The sequence below is a fragment of the Lolium rigidum genome, chromosome 6 (genome assembly GCF_022539505.1).
Source record: "Lolium rigidum isolate FL_2022 chromosome 6, APGP_CSIRO_Lrig_0.1, whole genome shotgun sequence".
NCBI lineage: Eukaryota > Viridiplantae > Streptophyta > Magnoliopsida > Poales > Poaceae > Lolium > Lolium rigidum.
Window position 1 is genome coordinate 288,185,401 of NC_061513.1, and position 18,731 is coordinate 288,204,131.

General features: G+C 43.3%; 1 protein-coding gene across 1 annotated transcript; it reads left to right on the plus strand.

Annotated features, from left to right (window-relative positions):
- Window positions 1-17,387: 17,387 nt before the first annotated feature.
- LOC124665556 (16.9 kDa class I heat shock protein 1-like) lies at window positions 17,388-17,843 on the plus strand. Its single transcript, XM_047202953.1, has one exon. The coding sequence runs from the start codon at window positions 17,388-17,390 to the stop codon at window positions 17,841-17,843; it is 456 nt and encodes a 151-aa protein (XP_047058909.1).
- The last annotated feature ends 888 nt before the right edge of the window (window positions 17,844-18,731 follow it).

The following is an 18,731-nucleotide window of genomic DNA, read 5'->3' on the forward strand; positions in this document are numbered from 1 at the left end:
CATCCAATTGAAGTTCGTATACCTATCTAGTATTCCACGGACCAGCAAAACTCTTGGTTGTATCTTGTATACACCTTTAATACATACTTCGATAAGTAATGTATTTTGCCATCCTACTAGCATATCTTATAAAAGAAATATGTAGTGATTACTAGAATAATCCACATAGACTATAAGCATTGCTACGGAAGATCTAATCTTATCGTATTCAACTCTTTGAACTTTGTCGTAAACAATTTTTCGATAAGTCAAGCTTTCTTCAAGGATATTTCATCCAAGTCTATCAATTTCATAGATCCATTTACTTTCATAAAGTATTCATCTATCTTGGATTTCATGGCGCATGGCCATTTTAACGGAGTCAGGGCCCATCATAACGTCTTTGTTTTGTAGTTGGTTTATCATTGTTCAAAATCAATCCTTTGTCCACAAATCATTTATTTGATCACAAAGTAAACCATACCTACAAGGTTCAATATGTACTTCGATCTCCATGGATAAAACACTTTGTAGTCATGGGAGCCATGATTGTCGTGGCCGCTTCCGGAACTAATTTCCGATGCTGCGCTACTCTGATCATTATGCTCAGGTTCATAAACCTTATCAAATTATATTGTCCTCCCATTCAAATACTTCACTAGAAACAATTTCTCGGAAATAAGAAACATTGACAAACACTTTTGTCTTTGTCTCGTGGGAAGAATTCCCAATCAAATCTCTGGGATAACCAACAAAAATATTCATCCGATTTTGGTTGACTATTAGGGTTTATACCCATGCCATAACTTGTATGGTGTCATTTCAATGGATCATGATGATGCTCTATTCAGTGTAAAGCGGTAGTCTCTAAAGCATAATCCACAAAAATATAATGGCATTAATATGATTTGAACTTCAAGTTTCACGGAGACAAGATAACTTTAGGTACTAATTGAAACCATAGCTCTTTGAATCAACAATGTGAGGTTTACTAAAAGTTTGCAATAGGACTTAATCATTTCTTGATTCTTTAACAATACGGTACCAGTCCGTAAAGTTTCTTGTCAGATTTTTAACAGTATTTCTATCTCAATAATAAGACTAGCGCATGGTAGAAAAACGGATGCCAATACTACAAAATTAATTCAAAATACTACTCAGACTATGTTTATGATAATTAGTTCATGTTTTAATCTAATTACTAATGAACTCCCACTTAATACAACATCCCTCATAGTTGTTAAGTGGTACACGATCCAAATCCACTACACCAAAACCGATCATCACGTGAGATGATGTAGCTTCAATGGTGAACATCAACATGTTGATCATATCATCCATATGACTCGTGTTCAACCTTTCGGTTTCCGTTGTCCCGAGGCCATGTCTGTACATGCTAGGCTCGTCAAGCAAACCCAAGTATTCCGCGTGTGCAACATGGCTTACACCCGTTGTATGTGAACGTTGAATCAATCACATCCGATCATCACGAGATGCTTTGAAACGACGATCTGTACAACGGTGCATACGAGGGGAGAACACTTTATTATCTTGACATTAATGTGAGGGATCATCTTATAATGCTACCGTCGCGATCTAAGCAAAATAAGATGCATAAAGGATTAACATCACATGCAATTCATATGTGATATGATATGGCCCTTTAGTCTTTGCGCCTTTGATCTTCATCTCCAAAGCACGGACATGATCTCCATCATCAACGGGCATGATCTCCATCATCGTCGGCGTAGCGTCAAGGTTCATGGCGCCGGCTTCATGGTTGTTCACCTCATGTAGCAACTATTACAACTTCTTTGAAATACTACTCAACATGAAATTTAAAGACAACCATAAGGCTCCTGCCGGTTGCCACAATACAATAATGATCATCTCATACATATTCATCATCACATTATGGCCATATCACATCACCAAACCCTGCAAAAACAAGTTAGACGTCTCTAATTTGGTTTGCATATTTTACGTGGTTTATGGTTTTCGAGTAAGATCTAATCTACCTACGAACATGAACCACAACGGTGATACTAGTGTTGTCAATAGAAGAATAAATTGAATCTTCACTATAGTAGGAGAGACAGACACCCGCAAAGCCACTTATGCAATACAAGTTGCATGTCGAGCGTGGAGCAAATCTCATGAACGCGGTCATGTAAAGTTAGCCCGAGCCGCTTCATCCCACTATGCCACAAAGATGCAAAGTACTCAACTAAAGATAACAAGAGCATCAACGCCCACAAAACCATTGTGTTCTACTCGTGCAACCATCTATGCATAGACACGGCTCTGATACCACTGTAGGATAACGTTGCATAGAAAACAAAAATTTTCCTACCGCGAACACGAAATCCAAGCCAAGATGCAATCTAGAAGACGGTAGCAACGAGGGGATTATCGAGTCTCACCCTTGAAGAGATTCCAAAGCCTACAAGAGGAGGCTCTTGTTGCTGCGGTAGACGATCACTTGCCGCTTGCAAAAGCGCGTAGAAGATCTTGATCACGATCGGTTCCGGCGCCACGAACGGGCAGCACCTCCGTACTCGGTCACACGTTCGGTTGTTGATGAAGACGACGTCCACCTCCCCGTTCCAGCGGGCAGCGGAAGTAGTAGCTCCTCTTGAATCCGACAGCACGACGGCATGGTGTCGGTGGCGGTGGAGAAGTCCGGCAGAGCTTCGCTAAGCGTGCGGGACGTGGTGGAGGAGAGAGGCCGCTAGGGTTTGGGGAGAGGGGGTGGCCGGCCACTAAAGGGGGCGGCCAAGGTGGTGGCTTTGGTGTGGCCGGCCCCCTCCCCTTGGCTCCTCATTATATAGGTGGAAGCCCCAAGTGTTGGACTACAAGTCTCCGAATAAGACCCGAACCCAAAACCTTCCATATGGTGGGAAACCTAGCCCAACTAGGACTCCCACCCAAAGGTGGGATTTCCACTTCCCATAGGGGTGGCCGGCCCCCTATGGTGGAGTCCACTTGGGACTCCACCCCATCTAGGGCTGGCCGGCCATGGAGGTGGAGTCCCATGTGGACTCCACCTTCCTTGGTGGTTTCTTCCGGACTTTTCTAGAACCTTCTAGAACCTTCCATAGAACCTTCCGAATCATTTTAATACACATAAAATGACATCCTATATATGAATCTTATTCTCCGGACCATTCCGAACTCCTCGTGATGTCCGGGATCTCATCCGGGACTCCGAACAAATATTCGAACTCCATTCCATATTCAAGTTCTACCATTTCAACATCCAACTTTAAGTGTGTCACCCTACGGTTCATGAACTATGCGGACATGGTTGAGTACTTACTCCGACCAATAACCAATAGCGGGATCTGGAGATCCATAATGGCTCCCACATATTCAACGATGACTTTAGTGATCGAATGAACCATTCACATACGATACCAATTCCCTTTGTCACGCGATATTTTACTTGTCCGAGGTTTGATCATCGGTATCACTCTATACCTTGTTCAACCTCGTCTCCGACAAGTACTCTTTACTCGTACCGTGGTATGTGGTCTCTTATGAACTTATTCATATGCTTGCAAGACATTAGACGACATTCCACCGAGAGGGCCCGGAGTATATCTATCCGTCATCGGGATGGACAAATCCCACCGTTGATCCATATGCCTCAACTCATACTTTCCGGATACTTAATCCCACCTTTATAACCACCCATTTACGCGAGTGGCGTTTGATGTAATCAAAGTACCTTTCCGGTATAAGTGATTTACATGATCTCATGGTCATAAGGACTAGGTAACTATGTATCGAAAGCTTATAGCAAATAACTTAATGACGAGATCTTATGCTACGCTTAATTGGGTGTGTCCATTACATCATTCATATAATGATATAACCTTGTTATTAATAACATCCAATGTTCATGATTATGAAACTAATCATCCATTAATCAACAAACTAGTTTAAGAGGCATACTAGGGACTTCTTTGTTGTCTATATATCACACATGCACTAATGTTTCGGTTAATACAATTATAGCATGATATATAAACATTTATCATAAACATAAAGATATAAATAATAACCACTTTATTATTGCCTCTAGGGCATATCTCCTTCACATGGTCCTCGTCGCCGCCAACACCAGCGGCCTCGGCATCCTCCTCCTTCCTAAAGAAGTGCCTATTGTAGTGCTCCTCTAATTGTTCTTCAGACGCCATGGTGGCTTGCACTAATAGAAGATGAAAAAGAGTTAGAATTCACGGAAAAATTCGGCATGACCTTTGCTAAAAATTGGTCATGCCGAGTGCTAGAATTGCCGGAACGGAAATGAATCGACATTTCGGCACTCAATAGCAACTCAATCCTCGTAACATGAAATGCAATTCACATATATGATACATAGCAAAATTTCAATTGATATAGCATTTGTGAACACTTGACAGCATCAATTGATATAGCACATTTTTTCAAACCAGCGAATAGCACTTGTTCTTTTTTTCAAACCAGAGAATAGCACATACTGCAACCTCTACTTCTATAGCATTTTAAATCCCTGGCATTTACAGAATTTACAGAATTTGTACAGAATTTACAGAATTTACAGAATTTGTACAAAATTTACAGAATTTAACTAAACCAGATGTTGCTATATCTTGGCATTTACAGAATTTGTACAGAATTTACAGAATTTCAGCCAAGTCCCACATGATGAACCATAGCATAAAAGCATCCGAACTAAATTTCGAATTCGTAGCCGAAAAATAATCTTTAGTAGCAGCGAGCATTGCATTCCTATTTTTTATGTACCCTCGGATCAGTAGCATGCATTTGACCAAAAGGAAGCGAAGTAAAGTTAATATAGCAAGCAACTATATATGAACCACATTAGTCTCTCGCTATATAGCAAGCAACTATATATGAACCAAGCTACCGCATTTTCCATTTCATCTAAACCAACATAAATCAACTAAATGAACCTAGCTAGATACCGCATTTTGCATTTCATCTAAACCAACTAAACCAACTATATAAATTGCTTACCATTTCATTTTGCATTTCCTATCGCATTCATTTTCAACCAAAAAATTAGTTTCAAACCAGAGAGCAGCATGATGCAATTTCATTTTATTAACCAGAGAGCAACATGAGCTTAATTGTTTCATTTTCTTATATATATGGCAGTGGCATATATATGGATCATTTTAAAATTGGTTTAGTTTCAAAATACAGTGAGCATACAAACCAGAGAACAAATTCATTTTCTAGCATACACTAGCATACCATTTCATATAAACAAATCTACTGCATGCTTTTCATTTTCTTTTTTCAAACCAGAGAACAAATTCAAACCAGAGAAATAGCATGTGAACCAGAGAAATTAAAATAGCACATGTGAACCAGACAAATTAAAGCTACAGACTTTACCATGTATTCTAGTCTGTACAAAAATGAGCATGCAAAACTGAACCAGAGAATGCAAAATCTCAACTTGAGATACCAAGCATTTTGATTAACCTACTAAATCAACCAGTAGGAGTAGCATGACCATTTTTTCATCATTTTTTTAAATGAACCAGAGAATGAATCCTCCAATTTGGCCAGCATTTACATGAACCAGAGAATAAATCAGTGTACAACAAGTCATTTACTTATTACTAGTCACTCATAAAGCAGCATCCAGCTCACCCAAAAATCAGTAGCAGTTTATGGCAAGCATGCACTGGTTTAATTACTGTAACACACTAAATAGTATTGGCATAATCATGCACTTGATAATTGCAATATGGTTGTTCATTTAAAAAATACTACTTATTGCTATATCAACCAAGTACCTACTTCATTTGCAAGTAGCATTAGGCATTTTCATTTGCATTTGCATTAGGCATTTGATAGATGGATCAATCATGTTGCTTTGTCCCTTGTTTCGTTCCATTTGACCACAATATTGCAGAATCTTTATTTCAAAATCTTTATTTGCAACCGAGTAGCATTTCAAAATCTCTAGTGAGCATGAGCATGAGCATGAGAATTCGCCCTAACTAGCGGGAACCCTAAAGCATTTCAATTTGCAAACAGAGACTATGAACTCCAATGAACCCTAACTAGCGGGAACCCTAGCCGGGAGGGGGAAGGTGGAGGGAAGGGGAGAGGGGAGGGAAGAGGGGAGGGGGAAGGTGGAGGGAAGGAGAGAGGGAAGCTCACCGATGGTGACGGTAGCGACGACGGTGGCCTCTCCTCTTCCTCCTCGAGGTGCAGCGGCCTCCTCCTCCTCGATGTGCGGCGGCCTCCTTCTCGGGTCCTCCGCGGCGGCGTACAGGGAAGGTGGTGGGGGCTGGTGGAGGGGATGGTGGAGGACGGTGGCGGTGCAGAATGGCGGCGCTCGAGAGGGGGGAGTTGGGGTGGTGCGCACGGCTCCTTCTTCTCCAATGACGGCGGCGCTCGATCTAGGCAGAGGGGGATTTGGCTGGGGAGAGGAAGAGAGAAAACGGTTAAGTCTGGAGTATAGCCGGATCCACCTTATTGCCGGCGCACCACATGTTTGGTTCGCCGAGGATAATTAAACCCCCGGCCAACCAAACAGGTGGTGCGCCGGCAATAAGGTGAGTCCGGCTATAACCTGGGACTTGTCCCCCAGCCCTGGCTGGCCATTTCCTTTTCTATTTTAATTTATTTTTCTTCTTTTCTTTATTTCTTTCACTTTCTTTTATGTTTCTTTTCTTTTCCCACAAATCCTATACTATTTTATTTCCTTCTCTTTTCAAGATAATAACCAAGCAATATGAGTTAATTAGGCATTACAAAAAAAAAATTTGAGTTATATGAAAACAAAGCAAATATGCATGAGTGTTATTAATTATGCAAAAATAAAAAGATATATGTGAGTTACATACACACAAAATATTGACCAACACAATATTAATTAGTCATACATAAAATATTGGCCATGACCATATGAGTAGTTATGAATTACACAAAATATGAGTTATAGATTGCAAATAAAGTTTTACATCATCGATTGAGAAGAGTGTTTCACTTTCTTCTTGCTTTTCTTGCTCGTCGTTGAATAATTTAGCCCCGTGTCGTGACTTCTTCTTTTGAAGGGTCGACCTGACCTAGGTAGCGTGGTCCTGCTTCTTCTTGTGGTGTATGTTGTGTCTTCGTCCTCGGATTCTTCCATCATTGGGTCTCCGACTTGTCCTTCGAAGTCTTCCTCGTTGGCGACTCCATCCATTCCGACGATGGTCCTCTTGCCTCTCCTCACGATAACACGGCTAGGCCTGGATGGGTCGGTTATGAAGAAGTATTGGTGCACGTGTTCTCGCCAGTACCCATGGCTCATTCTCGCGCGGTGGCGTTCGTGGACTTTGATTTGTTGGCTTCGGGTAGAAACATGGTGGTGAAATACCGGTCTTCTTTTGTGACGCTCTTAGCCCATCCGATACGGAACATCGGCACTTTCTCCCCAGCATAGCTAAGCTCCCGATTTCCTCGATTCTTCCGTAGTATCTAGTCTTTACGTCACCCGTCCAGGAATCCATCATTACCCCTGAGTTCTGGTAAACACTGTTCTTGTCTTTTTCTTCCGTGTAGAATGTGTACCCGTTGATATCGTACGCTTGGTAAGTCATGATGTTGGGCGCGGGGCCATGTGACAAGGCCAATACTAGTTTATCCTTGTCAGAATCCATTGGTGGGGGATTAGCATCAATGTGGTCTTTGAACCAGCGCGCGAAAGAGGAGTTGTGCTCTCTCGTATATTTCGCTTCCGTCATCATCGGCTTGCCACCGTTCTCTATCATGGTTTTGTGCTCTTTCAACCAAGGATCGATCAAGTCAATGTGTTGTAGCGCTACTAAGTTGGCCCCGTCAAAGTCGGAAGTCCGACCGGACATGTGCACGTGCAGTTCCTTCCTTCCATTTTTGTGGCCTACTCCCTCGAACCTCGCGGAGGTGCTTGTTTTGAGGCAAACCAACAGGGTCCTCGATGTCTAGATAATTCGTGCGTAAAGAGATGCACTCTTCGGTGAGCCAGCCCCGTACGATGCTTCCATCCGGATGTGACCTCGTTACGAACGTATCCTTTAATGACCCCATTCATTCTTTCAAACGGCATCATGTTGTGTAAGAATGCCGGCCCTAGACCGACGATATCATCCATGATATGGACCAACGGATGGACCATCACATCAAAGAATGCAGGCGGGAAGTACATCTCAAGCTCACATAGGATCACCACGATCTCTTCCCGGAGCCTTGCGAGTTTCTTCACGCTTATCGACTTCCGAGTTATGACGTCGAAGAAGTTACAGAGCCTGACCAGCGTTGCACGGACATGGTCATCCATTATACCTCGGATTGCAACCTGGAAGAATCTGCGTCATCATCACGTGACAGCTCATGAGACTTCATGCCGCTGAAGTTTCGTTTCTTGGGGTCCATGTATCCGCTTATTAGCCCGGAGTAACCGAAGGGCACTCGACTCCTAGAAGGCAATTGAAAAATTGATCGACCTCGGCCGGACTAAAAGTGAAGCAGGAGGGGGACAGTAATAGTCCGGCTGCTTAATCCTTTTGCGCTTCCGACCGCCGTCCGCCTCCTCCTCCGAATGTCCCTCTTGGGCCGCCGGGATCCGAAGCTCTTCCTCGATGCCCAAAACTTTCGGGTCGTGTCTTGCTTTCGGCCCATCTTTGGTCCGGTCCGGCATGTTGAGAAGAGTGCCAAGCAAGCTCTCGCACACGTTCTTTGTAATATGCATGACATCAAGGCGGTGAGGTGTATCGAGAATTTTCCAAGTGCGGCAAGTCCCAAAACACGGACCTCCTTTTCCATACACCAATGAGCGGCGTCGTTTCCTTTTTCTTCTTCTTCTCTCCGGGCTTTTGACGAATCTTTCCCGGCGTAGGGCACTCCTTCCAACCTTTCGGTAATGTATCGATCTCTTCGCCACTCTTCTTACGTGGAGGTCCTCGGGTTCATTTGTACCATCGAACAGATCTCCACGCTTTCTCCACGGGTCGGTCTTCGTAGCCACCTTCGATGCCACATGTAAACTGTTTTCGAAGAGCCGGGATCCTTACCAAGCTGCAAAAACATCGTCTCTTCCATGCACCTCGACACATGCCTTGTGTCCATGGCACACCCGGCACGAAATGTAACCGTATCCGAGGTAGTCCTGCACCGTCGTGATCAACGCGGCTCTCAAAGGGAAATATTCTTCCGCGACGGCGTCCCATGTATCTACCCCTTCCTCCGCCCACAACGTTTCAAGCTCCTCCTTTAATAGTTCGAGATACATGTTGATATCGTTTCCTGGCTGTGTCGGCCCTTGAATTAGCATACTCATTTGTATGTACTTCCTCTTCATGCACAGCCAGGGCGGGAGGTTGTAGATCCATACAAACACGGGCCATGTGCTATGTGTGCTGCTCTGGTTTCCGAACGGATTGAATCCGTCCGTGCTCGCACCCAACCCGATGTTTCGGGATCCGCCCCAAAACTTCCGAATTCATTGTCTAATGCTTTCCACTGGCTTGCATCCGAAGGGTGCGTCGGCACCGGGTGCTCAATCCGCTCTTCATCATTCAACACCGCCTCCTTTCTTCTCGCGTGCCGCCGCATGAGCTTTGCTTCCTTGCGGTCCGCGTAGAACCGTTGAAGCCGGGGGCGAGCGGGAAGTACCACACAACTTTCCGAGTAGCTTTCTTCTTCCCTTTCTTGTACCGTTCAGCTTCACACACAGGACATTTGGTCTTGTCCATGTGCTCCTTGCGATACATGATACAGTCGTTGATGCAGGCGTGATACTTTTCGTGGGGTAAGTCGAGAGGGCACGTGATTCTCTTGGCCTCGGCTAGACTACCAGGACACGTGTTCCCGGCAGAAGGAGATCTTTCACGTATTCCAGGATGTCGTCGACGCTTGTGTCCGTCCATCCGTGTTTCGCCTTCATCTGAAGCACATCGAGAGCTACTCTCAAGCGAGACTCCCCCAACCCGCGACCTGAGTCGTACAACGGAGTATTCGAGTCTATCTCGAGTTGCTCAAGCTTTGATTTCCGCTTGGCGCCTTTCGTCTTTTCGAGAAGCAGATCTTGAAGATGAGGGTCCCGCACGACTGAAGCTAGCGGCACCTCTTCGTCGTCGTCAAGGTATTGTCGTCGTCAAGGTTATTGTCGTCGTCAAGGTTATCGTCCTGTGCGACAAACTCTTCATCGTCATCAATATCATGATGCCCTCCTTCTTGCCGGCCATTATTACCACCTGCCGCCGTCGCCCCATTGACCTCCGCGCCATCATCACTCATCCATTGAGTGTGTCCATGCATGAAACCATTAGTGAGCAGGTGCCCTCGCAATTTGCTCTGAATACGGGTCAAACCATTTCCCTCGTTTGCATCTCCGGCACGGACACAATACCTCCGTGCGGTTATTTTCATACATGTCGATGATCGCGTGTTTCAGTATATCTCATCACGATGCTTTCACTCATCTCGATAACCATTATCGCCTGCATGGTAAGATTACATAATTGATTAGAACCATGCATCCGTCGGTAGTTTTCACGGAAAATTTCGGCATGACCTTCCTACACGGTAGGACATAGGAGCGCCAGAAATGTGCCGAAACGGAAACTTAAAGAATCAACATTTCGGCGCAACGTTGGCAACTCATTTTCAACGCCAACACACACAAGCACAAGCACAAACACAACATATATATATATGCCACACACGAGAGCTTTACGTCAAATGTCCAACATACGTCAATTTCATTCCTCAATTTGTTCATTAATCACCTATTTGTTTGATATCATTGTCGACGAGATCGAGACGACGCGCCGCGACAATGGCGTATGGAAGCCGACTTTCTAGATCTAGAACTAGATCTAGATTGAGCGGTCAATGCGCGATAGATAGATCTAGATCTACATAGGGATGTGGGAGATGCATGTAGGAAGGGAAGATTTGCTCAAAAAATATGATTTTGTTTGGTCAAATTGGCTAAAGTTGGGGTAGAAATGGGCAAAAATTAGGTGGGTTGGGAGAATGGTCGGGTTGTGTGGATGAGGAGTGAGTGTAGTGGCTTGTGTGAGTGCTGGTTGGTGGCTGTAATAAGTCCCAGGTTACTGCCGGCGCACCAGGACCTGGGCGCGCCGGCAGTATATAGCCCATCCGGCTATAGTCGCTCCGGACCAGGCCCACGAAGCATTGCCGGCGCACCAGCCCATGAGCGCGCCGGCAATAGCAAACTTACCGCCGGCGCGCTCCCGGGCTGGTGCGCCGGCAATGCTTCGTGGGCCTGGCCCGAGTTGGGCGAGGTATTGCCAGGAAATAGCGCCGGCGCGTCGGATCAGCAGGTGCGCCGCGTAGGCAGGCATCGCCGGCGCGGCTCTTTCTTGGTTCGCCGGCAACAAGTTGCACCGGCGCATTCCTATGGTGGTGCGCCGGCACCACTTGCCTCCACCTATAGGCTTTTCCCTAGTAGTTTCTTTGGTGGATTTTGACCCCCATCCATTCCTCAAGGTAATCTCCTCCTCTGCCCTTCTTTTTTATCCAATAGTTCGTTCACATTTTGGCCTATTTGTGCAAGATTGGGTGAAACCCTATTTTTAGGGTGGATTCAAAATTTGTGTTGATGATAGGAAGATTGTAGGGGGGTTATGACATGAATTTGTGTATGTAATTATTTGGAACATTTGCTTCCTGGTTGCAGTACCTATTGTATGGATTAGTGTTTGATGCGTGCAATTAACACACGTCCGTTGGGAACCCCAAGAGGAAGGTGTGATGCAGACAGTAGCAAGTTTTCCCTCGTAAAAGAAACCAAGGTTTATCGAACCAGGAGGAGCCAAGAAGCACGTTGAAGGTTGATGGTGGCGGAATGTAATGCGGCGCAACACCAGGGATTCCGGCGCTAACGTGGAACCTCGCACAACACAACCAAAGTACTTTGCCCCAACGTAATGAGTGAGGTTGTCAATCTCACCGGCTTGCTGTGAACAAAGGATTAACCGTATTGTGTGGAAGATGATTGTTTGCGAAGAACAATAAAGAACAAGTATTGCAGTAGATTGTATTTCAGATGTAAAGAATAGACCGGGGTCCACAGTTCACTAGCGGTGTCTCTCCCATAAGATGATTAGCATGTTGGGTGAATGAATTACAGTTGGGCAATTGACAAATAAAGAAGGCATAACAATGCACATACATATATCATGATGAGTACTATGAGATTTAATCAAGGCATTACGACAAAGTACATAGACCGCCATCCAGCATGCATCTATGCCTAAAAAGTCCACTTTCAGGTTATCATCCGAACCCCTTCCGGTATTAAGTTGCAAGCAATAGACAATTGCATTAAGTATGGTGCGTAATGTAATCAACACAAATATCCTTAGACAAAGCATCGATGTTTTATCCCTAGTGGCAATAGCACATCCACAACCTTAGAACTTTCGTCACTCGTCCTGCATTTAATGGAGGCATGAACCCACTATCGAGCATAAATACTCCCTCTTGGGGTCACAAGTATCAACTTGGCCAGAGCCTCTACTAGCAACGGAGAGCATGCAAGAACATAAACAATTCATATATGATAGATTGATAATCAACTTGACATAGTATTCAATATCCATCGGATCCCAACAAACACAACATGTAGGATTACAAAGAAACGATCTTGATCATGATAGGCAGCTCACAAGATCGAGCATGATAGCACAATTAGGAGAAGACGACCATCTAGCTACTGTTATGGACCCATGGTCCAGGGGTGAATTACTCACACATCGATCCGGAGGCTATCATGGCGATGAAGAGTCCTCCGGGAGATGATTCCCCTCTCCGGCAGGGTGCCGGAGGCGATCTCCTGAATCCCCCGAGATGGGATTGGCGGCGGCTGCGTCTCTGGAAGGTTTTCCGTATCGTGGCTCTCGGTACTGGGGGTTTCGCGATGAAGGCTTTAAGTAGGCGGAAGGGTAGGTCAGGGGGCGACACGAGGGACCCACACAATAGGGCCGCGCGGCCAGGGGCTGGGCCGCGCCGCCCTAGCGTGTCGTCGCCTCGTGGCCCCACTTCGTTTCCTCTTCGGACTTCTGGAAGCTTCGTGGAAAAATAGGCCCTCGGGCGTTGATTTCGTCCAATTCCGAGAATATTTCCTTACTAGGATTTCTGAAACCAAAAACAGCGAAAACAAAGAATCGGCTCTTCGGCATCTCGTCAATAGGTTAGTGCCGGAAAATGCATAATAATGACATATAATGTGTATAAAACATGTGAGTATCATCATAAAAGTAGCATGGAACATAAGAAATTATAGATACGTTTGGGACGTATCAGTGTTCTTGTTATGCTAGGGTTACGGTTATGGTTATTGTTATATTTGTAGGTTAGGTTTTGGTTTTGTGACTACGATGGTTGTGTTAAACTGTTAATCTTGGCTTTGGTATTTTTTCAACTTTAACCGTTGTGTTGTTATGCTTATTTTAGGGATGGCGAGAATTTTCCATGTTCATCATGTGGACAAGGACATTTTTTTGAAAGGAAGCATCGAGCCGGACCCGGAAGAGGTTGACTTGGTGTTCGATCGTTGTCCTAACTATGTTGAGGTGTGGAACAAGTTATGATTGATTTGAATTGGATGGACAAAAGTTATGTTATTCAGTTGGAGGGAAGGCATAATGCAGGGTTCAAAATGCATGTCCGTAGAAAATATGTATCAACTCGAGCAATGTTGGTTTGCATACTAGGAGGTGGTGGCCGAATCACTAGATAAGGCTCTTGAGTTGTTTGCCACCAAAAAGGCTGATAGTACTTTGTACTTCGACTTGAACCGGATTGCCTCCCCGTTGAATGGCAGGAGTTCTCAACACTTGAACCAAGAGGAAACGAGTGAACCTCGTTGGAACTAAGAAGGCATGATGCAAACATGTAGCCTGATTTCAAGGACTCAAGAAGAAGTGTTTGAAGAGGCAAACAATGAGTATGGGGATGATGAGAATGAGGTTGAGCTCCACGACAACAATGTTGGAGATATGGATAAGTATGAACTTGACCTCCCGTATAGTCAATGTTATGCACCGGACTGGGATGACGATGGTCCCAATAAAGAAATTGATCATGAGGGGTTCACGGCCAATGAGGGAGTGTAGCGCTGCTCTCATGGGCGCTACATAGTGGAGCATAGCACCGCTCATACAGGCATTACTCAAAATGGTTAGTCCCGTGAAATAGTTTCGCCGGAGGTTATTTTTCAAATTTGTTTCACTTTTGGGTTATTTTTGTTGAATTTGCCTATATGTGGGGATATACAGTAGATAAACTGTTTGTGTACCATCAGAATCCAAGCAGCTGGATGGAATGACAGAGGAAATGAACGCTGCACATAACTCCACGTGGCAGAGAAAAAAAGAAAAAAAGAACTAACTGCCGGTAACCGGTAGCCCAATCGTCCATGAAAAATGCAAACCAAAAAATACATAAGTAGTCGAGCAAGGCACCCACATATCAAAATAGGGTTGTACGTGTTGCAAGCTGGTTGGAAGAGTGGGAGGAAAATTAGCATTTCTATAGTGTCACAATCCCTAAGAGATGTGGTCAAATGATTGAAATTTATATAGGATATGATTATCATTGATATGTTCATGAAAGTTATGAGTGGAGAAAGGGTCATGACAGAGATGTAGTTAAGTTGGTCAGCAAAAGAAACGCTAACCGACCATTAGGTAAAACTGGTTCATGACAGGTCCAATTAAAAGTTGGTCGCCAAAACCATCAATGTGTGACTGTCTATTGGTAAAACAATGTCAGCCGGGAAAGAAACATCCGTGGATAAAAAATAAGTTGGCAGACAAAGCTACCATAGTACTGCCGGATATTCCATAGGGAAAGATATGTCCATCGGTAAAGAGTTTTGTCGGTCGGACTTACAGTAACAGATAAGGTCAATCACCAACATCATTTCCCTACAAGTTTTTGGTTGGTGAAAGCAGTTTCCTGGAAAAAAAATTCTGTCGCCAATTTCGTGATGTGGTATAGTGGAAGAAAAAATTCGAAGCATGTTCGGTGTGCAAGAATTATGTAGGAAAAGTGCAATAATCGAAAACAATAAGAAAGTTTCCCAAACTAGCATTCGGTAAGGATTTGGTTCGTCACATTTCAAAGGAAACTTCCCACTTCCTCCATCTTCATAAGAAAGAAATCATCCGTGAAGCTCATTTTTGGGGCGGAAGCACGAGGCAAAGTTAAAAAAAAGTTAAGCTGGACCATCATATGCCTCTGTTTATTTGGTATAGATGATCATATTGCTCACCAAAACAAATAGATAAGGACAAAAGCTGACGATGAGTTGTAATAGTTGGTCAAATACATTTTATTTCCTTTACTTGTGCTTCTACCAAACTATTCTCTATTAGTTTTCCTGCAGGTTTTCAATTTGTATTTTCGCCATATTATTCCTCTTGCATTCCTCCGTTTTATATCTACCTATAGTTTTCCAAGCGTTTGATCGAACAATCTCTCAAGATTTATAATTTCTCTAGGTGTAATTTTGTTATCAATGACACCATCTAATGTAAAGAATCCACAAACTTGGAAAATTATATATTCTATGGCAAATAAATGTAGTCATGTTAACCAACTTTACTAGTTTTGGAAGCACACATTATCTTATTCTATTAGTTTAATTTTCTTACTAGATATGTGTAATAGAATGTTTGCGGAGATACAATAAAATGATGTTATTTCGAACTAGCTATATGAATTATCATGACTACCAAACTTAAGACTTAATTGTCCACAATATTTTTATTTGATTATTACATGGACATATGATAATACACCACACAACATTTTAATAAAATGCCCACGTTGTTGTCTTTGCTCAGGTTCACATAGAATTGCCAAGTTTGCAAAATGTGATTCTAGATTGTGGCCGCTTAATTAGGCTACTGACATAAATTTTCATTTTAACTCAAATTTCATACAATATGCCTGGATGCATTCCGCAGATATGCATGTTGGCTTGATCATTAATATTTTTGTAGTTGAGATGTGCATACTTTTGTGTGAGATGATTAGACATTTCCTTGGATGGTAAAAAAATGCGGGACAAGGAAAAATTGGAAGATTGTGATCTTTCTCGTGCTACGGTGGCTTGAGGTTATAGCGCGGTAGATAGAGGTGAGTTTATCGTAAGTTATCACTAGTGAGGAAAAGGTACTTATAGGTTGTAAATCGTGTTCCACTCCTGATGGTGAAGCTTCTGGAGTTCATTCCGGTCGACGAGCTAAAGGCCTAAATCTCTTCCTCTTGTTGAGCAGGTTACACAATATTTATACTAATCTCTTTTATTTATTAATAAATGCATTATTTTCCATGTGGGTTTAGCAATGCTTAGATTAACAAAATAGTGTGTATTACAATTTTAATATTTTTAATTACATTTATAAATCATGTATTTTTTAATCAGCCACCGGATTAGTTTCTTGAAAATTATTTTTCAATAGTTCAGAAAACTTTAATGAAATTATATGTTGCGAACTAACTATATGAATTATCATGACTATCAAACTTAAAACTTAATTGTCCACAATATTCTTATTTGATGATTAAATGGACATATTATAATACACCACACAACATTTTAATGTATAGGCCCATGTTGATGTCTTTGCTCAGGTTGAGGCAACATTGCCAAGTTTGCGAAATGTAAGTCTAAATCGGTTACTTAATTAGGTTGCTGGTACAAATTTTCATGTTCACTCAAATTTCATACGACTAGATGCATTCCGCGGAGATGCATGTTGGCTTGATAATTAATCTTTATGTAGTTGAGATGTGCGTACTTTTTGTGTGAGATGATTGAACACTTTTCTGGGATGGTAAAATAATTGGAGACGAGCAAATTTACAGATTGTGATATTTATTTTCCACGGTGGCATGAGGTTTAGATTGCGCGGTAGGCAGATGCGAGGTACTCATAAGTTTTTATTAGTGAGAAAAAGGAAGTTATAAGTTATAAATCATGTTCAATTGCTGCTATTGAAGCATCTGGAGTTCACTACGGTCGGCGAGCTAAATCTCTCTATTTTTCGGCCCTGACCTACTATGTTCTAGAGCACTCTCTTGTGTTCTGTTGGTGGGTGGGCCGTCTCGTTTAATTTTAGAGCTTCCTGGGCTATCTAGAGTTCTAGACTGAGATGGATAAAACATGAAAATTCCAGAAAACTCCAGGTGCATCAGGACTTTAGGAGCGGCACGATGCATAGTCCCTCACAAAGCTATAAATAGACTGCCGCGCACTTCAGCTCAAACCAACGAAGTAGATCGTGAACTGCAGACCAAAAGAGCATACGATCCAGATCAAATTAACACTTGCAGACACTCGTCAGCTCAACTGTCCAAATCCGCACTCATCAGCAGCAATGTCGATCGTGAGGCCCAACAGTGTGTTCGACCCCTTCTCCATCGACCTCTGGACCGATCCCTTCGACACCTTCCGCTCCATCATCCCGGCAGTCTCCGGCAACAGCGAGGCGGCCGCTTTCGCCAACGCCCGCATGGACTGGAAGGAGACACAGGAGGCGCACGTCTTCAAGGCGGATCTCCCTGGCGTGAAGAAAGAGGAGGTCAAAGTAGAGGTCGAGGACGGCAACGTGCTCGTCGTCAGCGGCGAGCGCACCAGGGACAAGGAGGACAAGAATGACAAGTGGCACCGCATCGAGCGCAGCAGCGGCAAGTTCGTCAGGCGCTTCCGGCTGCCGGAGAACGCCAAGGTGAACGAGGTGAAGGCCGGGCTGGAGAACGGCGTCCTCACCGTCACCGTGCCAAAAGCAGAGGTTAAGAAGCCCGAGGCGAAGGCAATTGAGATCTCCGGCTAAATGTGTCGATAATGTTGATCGATCAGCTTTGATTTGTCGCAGCTGTGTTGTCGTACTGTGTACTGGTTGTGCTTCCTTCGTAGGCCGCTACGATGTACTCGTGTGATTGTGTTCCAGTTTGCCAATAAGAAATAAATTGTTTGGAATTTAAGAGCGGTGCAAAAAAAATCTTACTCTCTCCTTCGTGTTGAGCATGGGCGCGCGGGGTTACGATTTTGCGAATTATGGGAGATGACACTTCATCTTAAAAATTCTCAGATGGCTGGTCAGATTCAGAAACCGTCGAGACAGGGGCATAGGCAACGAATAGTTTGACGATGACCAAGAGAAAGTATCTAATTATTTATTTCGTGGGTTTTAACTTTTGTGCATTCCGGCTGCTGAGTCTCAATTATATTACTACCTTCATTTTTTTAAATAAGTATCCTAAAGATGTATCTAGATCAATTTTAATCATCGATATATTCATATCAAAATTTTAAGACACTTATTATAAAACGAAGCAAGTACTACATCATATGTTCATCACCTTGAGCTAATTAGCCATTTATTATGACTGTAAGTGGCAGTAGGCAGAGATAGAGTCCCATCAGAATGGGTTTCATAGTTCAGATCGAGAATATATATTTTTGAAACAGGAAGTGCCCAGAAAATGCTAACATTAATTAGGATGGTGAGCGTACATGATACATTTATGGTTTATTAATTAAGAGTTTTAAATATTACGCTTGGCCTCTGCGTAACAGACACACACAGCCACTCAACATTATTATAGCAAATATCGTAAAAAACCATTATTATAGAAAATGGTAAAACAAATACGTGCAATACAAGAAATCATCTCATGAACTTCTCTTTTCGAAATAGGGTACTACCCAGCTTCTGCAT

Coding starts and splice junctions, on each gene's coding strand:
- LOC124665556 (XM_047202953.1), top strand. CDS start 17,388: ATGTCGATCGTGAGGCCCAACAGTGTGTTCGACCCCTTCTCCATCGAC.